Source organism: Lepidochelys kempii, chromosome 5 (assembly GCF_965140265.1).
Source record: "Lepidochelys kempii isolate rLepKem1 chromosome 5, rLepKem1.hap2, whole genome shotgun sequence".
NCBI lineage: Eukaryota > Metazoa > Chordata > Testudines > Cheloniidae > Lepidochelys > Lepidochelys kempii.
This window is the reverse complement of record NC_133260.1, coordinates 12,950,961-12,966,176: the sequence shown is the minus strand read 5'-3', so window position 1 is coordinate 12,966,176 and position 15,216 is coordinate 12,950,961. Positions and strand designations below refer to the sequence as shown.

At 43.7% G+C, this 15,216-nt stretch overlaps 1 protein-coding gene across 1 annotated transcript; it reads left to right on the top strand.

Annotated features, from left to right (window-relative positions):
* The first annotated feature begins 4,023 nt into the window (after window positions 1–4,023).
* ATP5F1A (ATP synthase F1 subunit alpha) lies at window positions 4,024–14,897 on the top strand. The gene is made up of 12 exons (XM_073343453.1): window positions 4,024–4,192; window positions 5,319–5,397; window positions 7,612–7,781; window positions 9,716–9,889; window positions 9,979–10,145; window positions 10,324–10,472; window positions 12,039–12,190; window positions 12,326–12,550; window positions 12,681–12,788; window positions 13,488–13,632; window positions 14,006–14,156; window positions 14,722–14,897. The coding sequence occupies exons 1-12, from the start codon at window positions 4,133–4,135 to the stop codon at window positions 14,801–14,803; spliced, it is 1,662 nt and encodes a 553-aa protein (XP_073199554.1). The 5' UTR covers window positions 4,024–4,132; the 3' UTR covers window positions 14,804–14,897.
* Window positions 14,898–15,216: the final 319 nt, after the last annotated feature.

The window sequence follows — 15,216 nt, the reverse complement described above, 5'->3', positions numbered from 1 at the left end:
TTTTCTTTTTACAGTGTAGTCAGATTGCTAAAACGTGTTATCAGGTCACAATACAATGGAACAATGCCCTGAAAAAAGTCATCATAATATAGGATTTGGACATCTTGAAGAAAATAACATCACACCATGATATGATGTTGCCCATCTCCTCAGTAACACTAGCCGCTATGAACACATCTGTCAAGGTTCCTTCCCCACTCTGAACTCTAGGGTACAGATGTGGGAACCTGCATGAAAGACCCCCTAAGTTTATTCTTACCAGTTTAGGTTAAAAACTTCCCCAAGGTACAAACTTTGCCTTGTCCTTGAACTCTATGCTGCCACCACCAAGCATGTTAAACAAAGAACAGGGAAAGAACCCACTTGGAGACGTCTTCCCCCCAAAATATCCCCCCAAACCCTACCCCCTGTTTCCGGGGGAAGGCTTGATAAAAATCCTCACCAATTTGCATAGGTGAACACAGACCCAAACCCTTGGATCTTAAGAACAATGAAAAAGCAATCAGGATCTTAAAAGAAGAATTTTAATTAAAGAAAAAGTAAAAGAATCACCTCTGTAAAATCAGGATGGTCAATACCTTATAGGACAATCAGATTCAAAACATAGAGAATCCCTCTAGGCAAAACCTTAAGTTACAAAAAGACACAAAAACAGAAATATACATTCCATTCAGCACAGCTTATTTACCAGCCATTTAAACAAAAGGAAATATAACACATTTCTAGCTAGATCACTTACTAACTTAACTAACTGAAGAGCATTCCTGACCTGGTCCCGGCAAAAGCATCACACAGAGAGACAGACCCTGTCTTTCCCACACCTCCCCGTCCACCTTTGAAAATAACTTGTCTCCTCATTGGTCATTTTGGTCAGGTGCCAGCAAGGTTAGCTTCTTAACCCTTTATAGGTGAAAGGGTTTTGCCTCTGGCCAGGAGGGACTTTATAGTTCTGTATACAAAAAGGTGGTTACCCTTTCCTTTATATTTATGACAACATCAAACCTGTCTTCCTCTCCCTGCATTGCCTTCCCATAGACTAACAACTGAAGTTCAAGGTCAAGTCCTTCTCTTCATGATGCTCAATGGCCTGGACCAGGGTATCTGAAAGATCACCTAAAGGTCTGAGATGAAGACTGTTTTCAGCAACTTTGCTCCTCTGGTACAGAGCAACTTAACAGTGGAAAAGCTCATCTATGCAAGACGCAAAGCTTTCTCTGAGGCTTGCCCAAGTCTGTGGAATGAATGTCCCCAGCAATTAAGGACCATCATAAACCTCGCCACTTTCTGCTCTAGGTGCAAGAAGCATTTCTTTGACTTTGCCTTCTCCAACAAATGTATAACAACTTGTATATTTGTTATCAAAAAACATTTCCTAAATAAAACAGTCCACTGCATGTACTTCTCCCCATGAAGGGAGGATGAGACAACAAACCCATGACAGATGTTAGTCATGTTGCTTAATGCACTACTGGAAGGCGCTCAGATACTACCATGGTGGGTACAGTAAAGAACCTGAACAGAATATATTAGAATAGCATGTTTTACAGGTTTGGATATAATTTTATGATGGTAAAAAGATCTTTCACTATGCAAAATCGCCCCAGTAAAATCGAGACAATCCCTCTAAAATTCCAGACAGGTGGCAATCCTGGTTTAAGAGTAACAGCCGTGTTAGTCTGTATTCGCAAAAAGAAAAGGAGTACTTGTGGCACCTTAGCGACTAACCAATTTATTTGAGCATAAAGCTTTTGTGAGGTATCATAAAGACGGATCATAGGTAGGGCTCTGTGTCTGTCACAGTGGTCGTGGAAGTCATGAATTCTGTGACTTTCCGTGACCTCCTTGACTTCTCAGGGGTCCCACAGCCAGCTGCACTGGTGGTGCTCAGGTTACCCTGGGCATCTGGCAAGTGGGCAGACCTGCAACCAGCCACAACAGTGCTGAGGGCCAGCCGCACGGGCCGCTTCTCAGGTGGTCCCAGGCAGCTGACCACAATCCCTGGGGCTGTGGGAGCAGCAGCGGGAGGGCAGCCCCAGGGGCAGACGGAGCAGTCACTGCTTGGTGGCCCCCCGCAGCAGCTGGTGTCACTTGCCTTGGTGGCCCCCGGCTAGGGTTGCCAGGTATCCAGTTTTCAACCAGAATACCCAGTTAAAAAGGGACCCTGGTGGTTCAGGTCAGCACCGCTGACAGGGCCGTTAAAAGTCCGGTAGGCAGCGCAGTGGGGCTAAGGCAGGTTCCCTACATGCCGTGGCTCTGTGCGGCTCCCGGAAGCAGCGGCCTGTCCTCCCTCCGACTCCTACGCGTAGGGGCAGCCAGGGAGCTCCACACGCTGACCACGCCCCAAGTGTCGGCTCTGCAGCTCCCATTGGCCAGGAACCACAGCCACACCTGGCCGCGCCTCTGTGTAGGAGCCAGACAGGGGAGATGCCGCTGTTTCTGGAAGCTGCTTGAGGTAAGCGGCGCCGGGAGCCTTCCACCCTGAGTCTGCTCCCATGCCCCAACCCTCTGCCCCAGCCCTGATCCCCCTGCTGCCCTCCGAACCCCTCAGTCCCAACCCGGAGCACCCTCCTGTACCCCAAACCCCTCATTCCCAGCCCCACCCCAGAGCCCAGAGCCCCAGCCAGAACCTTCACCCCCTTCAACACCCCAACACCCTGCCCCAGTCTGGTGAAAATGAGCAAGTGAGTGAGGGTGGGGTGAACGATCAACAGAGGGAGGCGAGATGGAGTGAGCGGGAGTGGGGCCTTGGAGAAGAGGCAGGGCAAGGGGCGGGGTAGGAGTGTTCAGTTTTGTGCGAGTAGAAAGTTGGCAACCCTGCCCCCGGCCGCTGGTGCTGCTGGCCCCTGGGACCCCTCCCACAAGAGCAGCAGCCCCTCGCCCTTCCAATAGCAATGCCCAGCCCCAGCTCCCCAAAGCAGAGTTCCCCTCACCCCGCAGCTAGTAGGGTATATAGTAAAAGTCATTTCTGAATTTTAGTCTATTGACTGTGACCTGTCCATGACTTTTACTAAAAAGACTCATGACTAAATCGTAGCCTTAATCATAGGTACTGAGTAGGATAATAGATAGATAATACTTTGCTTTTCTGTTTAGAAGTCCTAAATTCCAAGCTTTCAAAATTCATGAGTCAGGCCACCAAAAACCATGAGATATCTAAGGCCACAAGTACTCCTTTTCTTTTTGCGAATGCAGACTAACACGGCTGCTACTCTGAAACCTTAAAAATAATGACAGGTTTCAGAGTAGCAGCCGTGTTAGTCAGTATCCTCAAAAAAACCCAGGAGTACTTGTGGCACCCTAGAGACTAACAAATTTATTTGAGCATAAGCTTCCGTGAGCTACAGCTCACTTCATCGGATGCATTCAGTGGAAAATACAGTGGGGAGATTTATATACACAGAGAACATGAAACAATTTATATACCTGATCACTCTCGTTACAGTGTGTATGGTAACATTGTTTCATGTTATCTGTGTATATAAATCTCCCCACTGTATTTTCCACTGAATGCATCTGATGAAGCTTATGCTCAAATAAGTTTGTTAGTCTCTAAGGTGCAAGTCCTCCTTTTCTTTTTTCAGAATCCCATGACTCCAGGATCTGGAGCTTCAAGAAAACCACCAAACATAGGGATATTATTGTGAGAGCTGGTGACACTGCGTACCAGTGTGGAATGGGCACTATCATGTTGGCTATGGGACAGGGTGGCAGGGGTCACAAGTTAGCTCTAGCCTCTGCCAGCCTGGACTGGCCTCACCCCTTAGACGGGGCCTGCCTGGGGAAGGGGGAGCTGCTTCTGCTTAAGATGGGTGGGGCCATTTCAAGGGCAACGGACAATTTTTTTTAACGATTTCAAACTGCTTTTTAAAAAAACAAAACAAAACAGGACACTGCCTAAAAACGGTGAGAAAACCCCGAAATCGTGAAATAAAAGGTGTAAGAGCTCACTCTGCGGGAGGGGCTTCAAGAACCGCTTCCGGGTCAGGGCCCGCGCTTGCCCCGTCGCGGCGGGGTGAGGGGCGTGACCTTCCCGCAGAAGGGGCGGAGCGGAAGCGGCCATTTTGTGCGGAGTGTGTAAGGCGCCGGCAGCAGCTGCAGGAGACGCTTCCCGCTCGCTCCTCAGCCCAGCAAGATGCTCTCGGTCCGTGTGGCTGCTGCCCTCGCCCGCTCGCTGCCCCGGCAGGCCGGCCTGGTGAGAACGCGCCGGGCGCGGGGGAGCCGGGCGCACCCGCCGCCATCTTGGAGTCCGGGCCTGGGGTGACATTGAGAGGGGCCCGTGGGGCTGCCCGGAGCCGGACCCCCCCCCTCCCCCACCATCCTCCTCGTCTGGCTGGGCGCTGCGCGGGGCCCGGCCCCAGCGAGGGCAGGCCCGGCCCGGGTCCCTAGGGCGGGAGGAGACGCGCGGGGGTCTGGGAGGGCAAGCGCAGGACTGAACTCCGGGCTGGGGTAGCCCTGGCACCCTCCCGCCCCGGAGCGGGCGCCTTGGGATCCCCGGTGGGGGCTGGGGTGGGAGCGCAGGGATCTCTGAGGCTACTCAGCCCCAGGCAGTGACCCTGGCGAAGGTGAGTGAGGGGCGGTGGGGGCGTCCCGGTCTGACTGGCCTGGCATTTGCTTGTGTTAACACACTGGATTAGACCGTCTTCTGGAAGCCGTGGTGCTGCTTTATGTCTTGTGCAGTCTGCCTTGGTGGCGCCAGCTTCTTTGTTGTTGTCTCTTACCCAAACTCGTGTTCGTGGATCTCACTTAGGAGGGTGAGAACTTAAGGAGGACACTCTGTGCTTACATTGATTACATTTTTTTTTTAAAAAAATCCCAGTTTCTGATAGTGCTCTTCTAAAATTCCTTAAAAAAAATCAAACGGTCTTGTGGCTTAAAAACCTTTATAGCAAAGAAGAATGTCATTAAACCCCAAGTGCTGTGAGTGATCACCTTGCTTAAAGCAGTTCTGGAAGATGCTCATACACTACAGTGATGAGGACAGCATAGAATCTGAATAGAAAATGCATTAAGTAAACTAAAAATTAGGAACGCTTTACTAGCTACTTTTAATTATACTAATCTTGGGCCTGATCCTTCAAACTGCGTAGGAGGCCTTCTGTTGAAGTCAGTGGGGTTCTGCATGGGGGTATCCCCAGGAAGCAACTTGTGAAATTGAGGCATTAGGTGTTGGGTTTCTGTCTGGAAATTTTTGTACATGCAGATGGCTTTCAAGGTGGTGGTGTCCTTTAAAATATTGTTTCTCCTGCATGTTTTTACATAATCAGTAGAAACCCCCCCCAAATTACTGACTCTTTAAACAAAATGCTTTTTGTTGTTAGGTTTCCAGAAATGCCCTGGGTGCAACGTTTGTTGCTACAAGGAACATCCATGCCTCCAAAACTAGTCTTCAAAAAGTTGGTGAGTTCAAAGAAACTTCTTAACATAAGACATACGCTATTCATGCAAATGTACAGGTTCAGATTTGCTAACTAAGCGGCAATATTCACAGCAGATAGAAAGATGACCTTGTGATATGAGTGCTATGTTTCAGTTTGTAACAGTGTCTCCCATCTCCTTGTTTTGTGGAGATTTGTTTATATCAAACCATCTTTTAGAAGTTTCATAGATATTAAGTGACAGGTTTCAGAGTAACAGCCGTGTTAGTCTGTATTCGCAAAAAGAAAAGGAGGACTTGTGGCACCTTAGAGACTAACCAATTTATTAGAGCATAAGCTTTCGTGAGCTACAGCTCACTTCTTCAGATGCATATCGTGGAAACTGCAGCAGGCTTTATATATACACAGAGAATATGAAACAATACCTATTCCCACCCCACTGTCCTGCTGGTAATAGCAGGACAGTGGGGTGGGAATAGGTATTGTTTCATATTCTCTGTGTATATATAAAGCCTGCTGCAGTTTCCACGATATGCATCTGAAGAAGTGAGCTGTAGCTCACGAAAGCTTATGCTCTAATAGATATTAAGCTGTACCTTAGTTATTTTGTTTGAATGACTTGGTCAATTGTCAATGGTATGCTCAAACTAGAGAGAATGGTGTGGTAGTCTTAAGCATCAGATCTAGTTTACCTAGACTGCCTGGAACTGAAGGTTGAATTTAGCCCTTCTAAAAGAGATAAAGGGAGTACCATATGGAAGAGCTTTGAAGTCTTAAACCCCTGGTTCATGTTGGTTCAGTATTCATGCTAAACTCATGGCTTTCTCAAGTGTTTGGCTTTGACCCTGTGTCCTTGGTCATAGTTTCCCTGTCCCTCCAGCAGTATGCTTTCTCTGGTTGGCTGTATTTTCAGTGCTGCTGTAGCCCACTAGTCAAGTGGTTTAATACCTTTCAGGATGAATGAAATTTTTTAATAAAATATAAATGTCTTAACAGCAGGGGCCTAGTTTGTCTACTCTGTTGGTACAAGCTTTTGACCTTAGTTTGGCAGTGTACCATAACCAAATTCTAATGGAGTAGGACACAACTCATTCAATTAAACATAAATTAAAACAAAGAACTAAACAGACTAGATTAATCCTGCTTTGGGGAAAAAAAAAACATTTGTTAGACTAAACAGATTGAAACAAACCATGTTTTGTGTGTGTGGTGGTGTGTTTGTTTGTTTTTGTTTTTTTTTAAACAAAGCAAGATTAATCTAGCCCAGGGTGGGCAAACTTTTTGGCCTGAGGGCCGCATTAGGGTGCAAAATGGTATGGGCTGCGTAGGGAAGGCTGTGCCTCCCCAAACAGCCTGGCCTGTGCCCCCCTCAAAACACCTGACCCATCCAACCCCCCTTGTTCCCTGACCTCCCAGAGCACTGCCTGTGCAGTGGTGTGGCTGGGGGGGGGGGGGGGGGCAGGGGCGGGGCTGGGGGCTAGCCTTGTGGGCCAGGAGCTCAGGGGCCTGGCAGGACAGTCCTGTGGGCCGTAGTTTGCGCACCTCTGATCTAGTCTTAGTTCTTTGTTTTGTTTTTCCCTTGCTTTGCAATAATGAAAATAAACTGTTCAGTTTCTTCATTTGTACTTCCATATGCTAATGCAACACTACTACAGTGTGAGTTGTGAATTTTAGGGGAATGTTCACTTCTTAAACTATCTGCTTTTTATGGGAACACTTCTCTGGGCTTTTTTGTAAAACTTTGTTTTTGCATTTACAGAATTTTAATGTTTATCCAGTCTGACTGAATGCTATAGTAGTCTAGCCACAGTGGAACTAGGTTTAGATCCTGCAACTGGATTAGCCCAGGTGCTCCCAAGTGGAGCCCTGTACACCTTGTTACTACCTGTCCACCAGCTTCTAACCCCTCAGTGGGTCCAAATCTAATGGTTTTTTTGAGAATTAAGTGGTCGCATCTTAATACACTTTAGCCAGCATCACTCCTAAATTCATCATTCTAAGCCTGACAGAGGCGCTGTACTGTTAATGGTGATAGCAAATTCCCATTTAGATATGGGAGCAGATAGGGCTACCATTGGCTGTTCTCCTCAGCAAGCTGTAGTTCTAAAGAACAGTTGTGCCTAAGATCTTGTATTATGCCAGGTTTAACTTGTATTTTCTTGAATTAATGCTCCTAAATTCATACAACTGTTTCAACAAGGTACTGTTCTAGTTTAAAATTATTTGTTCTTACCAGGCACTGCTGAGGTATCCTCTATTCTTGAGGAACGTATTCTGGGAGCTGACACCTCCGTTGAGCTAGAAGAGACTGGGCGTGTGCTGTCCATTGGTGATGGTATTGCACGTGTATATGGCCTAAGGAATGTTCAAGCAGAAGAAATGGTGGAGTTCTCTTCTGGACTAAAGGTAAACTTGATACAACTAAAACTTTGTTTCGGTCTGAGTGATCCTTGTGATGCTAAAAGCGTCATTGGAACTTCTGAGATTTTACTTGATGGCATGCTATGTGCTGAAGCACTTATTCTCTGCTTCATATGGGAGTGCAGGGAATATTTTGAGTAACATTTGTTGTGGAGACCAGAATTTAAATTGGAATCTGAACAATAATGTCACGGTTTTAGCATGTTGGTATTTAGTTTCCCTCTGATGTATCGCTGTCTTGCTGCTTTATTTCTTTGCATTTTCACTTATCCAGTAAGTCTTAAGATAGAAACTAAACGGAACAGGTGAACTTGTGAGGGTCTGAAGGAGGGACTTCCCTAGTTTCAGGGAATGTTTTTTAGTTCAGTGAAGGAACTTTTTAACATGGATGAATACAGTGCACAGTAATTAGCTGGATTCTTTATTCAGGAGTCAGCAGTCCATTATGAACAAAGTAGTGAGATGAACATATTCTGATCCTCACAACACCTGTGAATGCTTGGTTAGTAACTTATGAGTGACTTTTGTTTTCCATATGACTTGTCTCCAAAACAATGGGAGGGAGCTTGAACTTGATACTAGAAGCCAATGGCTACTCTGTTTCAGGGAGTGAGGTGGTTTTTAATCTAACTAGACATTAGATTGCCAAAACTAGTACAGTGAAGGAGCTTTAATTTAAAGATGACTTGGAAAACACACTTCTCAAAGACTACACTTCCCAGGAAGAGTTAATCCAGTATGTGCACCAAAACTTTTTAAAGGGGGCATTGTTTACCCCTTTGAACTGATATTTCAGTTGTCGTACTGAAATATTTACCTTGAGGGAAATTATTAGTACGTCTCTTCTCAGAGCTAACTGTCAACTTTTTGCTATTCTTAAGCCAGAATTGCTTGTTTTAAGATCATAAGAATGGTCATACTGGGTCAGACCAGTGCTCCAGTGATGCATCCCCTGTTGTCAAGTCCAAGATTTTGGCAGTTGGAGGTTTAGAAGCAGTCAGAGCATGGGGTTGCATCCCTGACCATCTTGGCTAATTGCCATTATGGACCTGTCCTCCATGAACTTACTAATTCATTTTTTTTTTAACCCACTTATACTTTTGGCCTTTACAATATCCCCCCACAAGGAGCTCCGCAGGTTGACTGTGGTTTGTGTAAAGAAGCACCTTGATATTTTTTAAACCTGCAGCCTATTAATTTCATCAGGTGACTTTTTTTGGTTCTTGTGTTATGTGAAGGGGTAAATAATACTCGCTTTCTCCACGTAGCCATGATTTCATAGACTTCTATCATATCCCACTTTAGTCACTCTTTTCTAAGCTGAACAGTCCCATTCTCTTTCATCTTTCCTCTTACAGGAGTTGTCCTGTATTCTAATAATTTTTGTTGCCCGTCTGTTTCTTTTCCAATTCTAATATCTTTTTAGAGGTCCAGTGACAAAAATGGATTTATATAATAGCATTATATTTTTCTGTCTTAGTCCTTATCCCTTTCCTAATGGTTCCTAACATTTAGCTTTATTGACTGCTGCTACACATTGATCAGATGTTTTCAGAGAACTATCCACGATGACTCTAAGATCTTTCCTCTGTGATAAGAGCTAACTTCGACCCCATCATTTTATATGTATAGTTGTGGTTTTCCAATATGTATAACTTTGCATTGTCAGAGTCTTGTCATTAATTTAAAACATACCTCTAGAGGTCCCTTTCCTTCTAGAACCAGCTTAACTATAGATACACATCCTCAGTCTACCTGTTGTGGCAACTTTATCTATGGAGAACTCAAATGTGTTTAAGCCTGTTATCATTCAGAATACCTTCATTTTTTGTAATTCTTAGTTCTTGCAACAGTTTAACCAGATATTAATTGAATTCCTGGCTGCTTCATGTTCCATAATGGCATCACCTCTGTTTTAGGGTATGTCCCTGAACTTGGAACCGGACAATGTTGGTGTTGTCGTATTTGGTAATGACAGACTGATTAAGGAAGGGGATGTTGTGAAGAGGACTGGGGCCATTGTGGATGTTCCAGTTGGTGATGAGCTCTTGGGCCGTGTCGTAGATGCTCTGGGTAATGCCATTGATGGAAAGGTAAATATGGCAAACAAACTTTGCTGTATCTTAGATTATATAGTCACAATGCTTTGTGAATAGCCACAGAATCTTTCTTTGCTTTCAAGGGTCCACTTGGTTCTAAGATACGTAGGAGAGTTGGTCTAAAGGCTCCTGGGATCATTCCCAGGATCTCTGTGCGTGAGCCCATGCAAACTGGCATCAAGGCTGTGGATAGTTTAGTACCCATTGGCCGTGGCCAGCGTGAATTGATCATTGGTGACAGACAGACTGGGTAAGCAATCTGTGTCTTCTGAAGCTTACTGTCTAATGTCTAAGCTGCTAAGGAGCTCTTCCTTTATTGAAGAAAAGGGGTGGACTATACAAAGCTAATCTGTACATGTGGAGGGAAGAAAACAAAGTAACTTGGACAAATTAGCCCATCTGAGTTCTCACTTTCTACTACTTTGCAGCAAAACTTCAATTGCTATTGACACAATCATCAACCAAAAACGATTTAATGATGGAACTGATGAGAAAAAGAAACTGTACTGTATATATGTTGCAATTGGTCAGAAGAGATCTACTGTTGCTCAGCTGGTGAAGAGGCTTACTGATGCAGGTATAAAGAGTTGGAGAAAACACTGGAATTCTTTAAAGTGACTTTCCAATTCAGCTTTTACACTAATACTATTCCTTCTGTGCATTTAATAATGGGTTAACTGGTGCAACTTGATTGATTAATACAAATGTTAAATGTCATGGGAGTGCACAAATCTCCCCAAGAACAAACTGTCTGCTGAATCTCTGATGCACAAGAAAAGAACCAGCTTGATTTCAGATCCCAAATTGTGTTTTGCAGTACTTCCAGTTGGCAGAAAAAGCACATTCTGTTCTTTCCATGCTTGCCTCAGCGACTTCCAGTTTGACAGTGCTCCTGTCTGGGTGGCTTTTCAGAGTAGAACTACGCTATTGATTTTAATGTCTAGCCAGCCCTTCTCTTTGGCAGTAGGCTGGTAACTATACCTGACAAATTGCTGTGCATTGTACACACTTCATAAAGTAGATAAATGAATGTCAAATAACCTGTGTCTATACTTCATGTGCAGATGAGTTTGCACAAAATAAATGGGGCATTTTAAGAGTAATGATAAGAGTAATGATAGCAGGTCAAGCTGAAGGAAAGACCTTAATTGTAGTCTCATGGTTAGTAACTACAAATGTTGTAGGTCGGTGGTTCTCAAAGCTGGTCCGCTGCTTGTTCAGGGAAAGTCCTGGCGGGCCAAACAGGTTTGTTTACCTGCTGCTTCTGCAGGTTCGGCCGATCGTGGTGCCCGCTGGCCGCACTTTGCCGCTCCAGGCCAATGGAGGCTGCAGGAAGCAGTGCAGGCCAAAGGACATGCTGACCGGCTTTGAGAACCACTGCTCTAGGTCAAAAAGAAGGTTCTTCTTTGCTTACCTCTATTTTGAATTCAATAGTCTTTCACTGGTATTTGAAAATACCTGACGCTGATCATGGAGATGTACTGCTTTGTTTCATGGGCAAGTGGTGTCAACTTCTGGCAGGGGGGGAAAAGGTTGAACTGTGCTGCAGTACATTCTCTCTAACATGCTGTAGTCCCATGGAGCAAAGGGCAGTGATAACTTTGCAGAAGCTGAGAAATTGTTACCTTGGAGTCACCTGAGGAAGGAGCCCTTCAGCTTATGCATACTTCAGCAGATAATGTAATACTATAGCAGCAGCTTCATTTCAATTTAAACTATAAATATCTCATTAGAGGGAGACCAAAACGGACTTCATCGCTATTATAACAGGTTTCTGTGAGATTTTATTTTCCTCTATCTAGGGAAAAGTGTTTTTTTGTAAGCCAAAGATAGTTTTGCTTGCTGTTCTATGCATCTTAATTTGAGATTGGCAATTTGACTAAATCTTACAGTACATGTAAACATTTATCAGATGCAGTTCTTAAAGAAACCTATCCTGATAGAAATTTTTCTGCAGCAAATTCCCTAACTGGGGAGTCAGTAACTGAATTGTCTTTGTATTTGCCAAACAATTACTGTTTTAGTAATATGACCTCAGACGTCCATTTTTATGTCCAACGGGGTATGTAATCTAAGAGGAAGAGTCTAAAGTGGTTTTTAAACAAAGCAACATTTATCAATAACTGTCTCAAACTCTTTTCAGATGCTATGAAGTACACTATCGTGGTTTCTGCAACAGCATCAGATGCTGCTCCTCTTCAGTACCTGGCTCCTTATTCTGGTTGCTCCATGGGAGAGTATTTCCGAGATAATGGGAAACATGCTCTGATCATTTATGATGACTTATCCAAACAGGTAAAATGAAATATTCCCTATTTCAAGAAACTGACATAGCTTTGGGAACTTAACACTGGAATTTAAACAGATGTATGATTTAAACTTGTCTTTAGAAATTTGTTACTTTTCTAAAGCATTTTTCTTTTTATACAGGCTGTTGCCTACCGTCAGATGTCTCTGCTGCTGAGACGTCCACCTGGTCGTGAGGCCTACCCTGGTGATGTGTTCTACCTACACTCTCGTCTCTTGGAGAGAGCAGCCAAAATGAATGACTCCTTTGGAGGTGGCTCCCTGACTGCCCTTCCTGTCATTGAGACTCAGGCTGGTGATGTGTCAGCCTACATTCCAACTAATGTAATCTCCATCACTGATGGACAGGTAGGATTTAAGAATCTATTCCTTGTGTGCTGGTGTAATTGAGTGATCTGATAAGTAATCAACTATGCACTTTAATAGTGAGTAAGTCTGTTAGTATTTAGGTAGAAACTTCAGAAATCTCTCTCTTCAGATCTTCTTGGAAACTGAACTGTTCTACAAAGGCATCCGTCCAGCCATCAATGTTGGGCTGTCTGTTTCCCGTGTGGGTTCTGCTGCCCAGACCAGAGCCATGAAGCAGGTGAGCATAAAATAACTCAAATGTTAACGGAACACTTGCTGCTTAAAAACAAAGACCTCTAGGTCCTGTCCTATACTCATTTTCACTTCTTTTTGCTAGCGGTTAAGATCGTAACACACAAAGTAGCTGCACACTTAAAATGTCTTCACTATTTACATAAAGCCAGTTGTAAATGACTGTAAACTCCCAAAGACTAAACCTCAAGAAACTGGTCTCAGCTTCCTGTTTTTGTAAATATTTTTGGAGTTATAGAAATCCCCCCCTCTCAATTTAGACATGATGAAATCAAACAGAAGTATCAAACTATTGTCTGTGTTGAATCCAGACCTGAAGGTATTATCTCTGATCAGACTTGTGGTAATCTGTTTAATCAAAATATGAAGGTGATAAACGCTAACTTTAGCTTTAATGTAAATTGCAACATTGTTCTCCACTTACAAATTTACTTCAGGATGCAACACAGCTCCACTACCTGAACTTCTGCTTACCTTCTCAGTTCTTGACAGTCTGTTTTTCTTCTCATCCTTATGCACATTATGGTGCTCTTTTATGCTTAAAAGTGAACATAATACCCATCATATGGACCTGAAATGAACCCATGTTGCTCTGATAGCTTTCTAAGGAAAATAAGTTAGAGGATTTTAGCCGCTTGCAAAATGGAGCATAAAACCAAACCCAATAATTTTTCTTGTATTTTAGGTGGCCGGTACCATGAAGCTAGAATTGGCTCAGTATCGTGAAGTAGCTGCTTTTGCTCAATTTGGATCTGATCTGGATGCTGCTACTCAACAGCTGCTGAATCGTGGTGTGCGTCTGACTGAGCTTCTCAAACAAGGACAGTATTGTGAGTTCCCTGTCTTTTTATCCAACACTTAACTAGCTGGGGAAGAAACAAGTCTGGGTCCATAGCAAGGTCAGACCGGCTGCAGCCAATGGGAAACACTTCAGTCCTTTTGGGTGACTTCTGGTTCTGATATGATGTTGCTAGGCCACTAGAACTTTGACTACTAATCATCAGGTCAGCTTGTTAGTACAGCTACAATAACATAAAGCTGAGTAGTTGTGAACAAGTTATGTGCAGAATGCAATCTTCATTATTTTTGAATCATCTTGTTGCACATACACTGAGCTTTCTAGGGACTCCTGCACAACTCTGAGCTATGTTCTGAGGCCAGAAATACAGGTGGGCTAACACTACCCTCTTCTCTTCTGTGCAGCCCCCATGGCTATTGAGGAACAGGTTGCAGTCATCTATGCTGGTGTAAGAGGTTACTTGGACAAACTGGAGCCCAGCAAAATCACCAGATTTGAGAATGCTTTCCTAGCCCACGTTCTGAGCCAGCAACAGACCCTTTTAGGCACAATCAGGTATATGTGTCTTCAGTGTTCCCACTTGTATTTTAAAGGTGATGTATGCATAAATACTTCAAACACAAAGATTAAGATTCTTATTGGTATGTAACAGTGGAGTCTTGAGCATTGAAATTGGATTTTTAAATTGTGTAAGTAGAGAAGGAAGGGATGAACTATTTGAAGGATAGCAATGGAGGGCACATGACCTGGTCTCTAAAACTTACCTGAAGCATATTGGATTATCTTGAAGTAAAGGTCACTGGCAACAAACAGAACCTCATTTAACCTAGATACTGAGATTTGTGCCAGAAGTGTACTTTTCTTCTCACCACAACTGAAGTCTTACTATTGTTGTTTCCACAAAATAGTATATTAACTTCAGTAGTACACTCTAAAGTACAACTTGATGCATTACCTTTGCATTCCTGTTCACTCACTTGCTAGCCTGCCACAGACCTCCCACTTACTAGTTAGCAAGATTCTAGATCGCATTGGTGGTGGTGGTTTTTGTCAAGGGGGAGAGGTTAAGGAATGACGTATTGGGTCTGAAGTGTAATTTGTGCCTGTCTTTTTCTAACAGGACTGATGGGAAGATCTCCGAACAGACAGATGCCAAGCTGAAAGAAATAGTCACAAACTTCCTGGCTACTTTTGAAGCATAAACGCTTAACTGTTCTAATATGCCACACTGTTTGTCACTGATAATTCTAGGGCTCTAACTCCATTCTTCAGAAGTTTGTGTGACTTGACTGTACAGATATCTCCCTGAGAATAAAAGGTCCCATGTAAAAAAGCTCTAGGCATTCATTATAAACTGACACCTTTCTATCCAGGTATTCTAGGTGTGGATACATAAACTACTAAAACAACACAAATTTAAAATTTTAACTGATAAAACTCCCTGAAACGTTCCCTACTCGTTGAAGTGCTGTTTATAATTCTGGAAAGCATGTGGAAAATATAAGGCTCAAATTTTGTCACAATACTCAGATCAAATTTTGCTTAATGTAAAACTATTTGTCCAGGGATGGCATTGAGAATCTAAAGTCTTAAAAGCTAAAGTCTGGGTCCCTTC

Excerpts from the sequence above, each read along its gene's own strand:
- ATP5F1A (XM_073343453.1), top strand. The coding sequence starts at position 4,133 with ATGCTCTCGGTCCGTGTGGCTGCTGCCCTCGCCCGCTCGCTGCCCCGG. Across the intron at positions 7,782-9,715 it reads AGTTCTCTTCTGGACTAAAG|GGTATGTCCCTGAACTTGGA; the intron begins GTAAACTTGATA and ends CCTCTGTTTTAG. Across the intron at positions 10,146-10,323 it reads ATTGGTGACAGACAGACTGG|CAAAACTTCAATTGCTATTG; the intron begins GTAAGCAATCTG and ends ACTACTTTGCAG.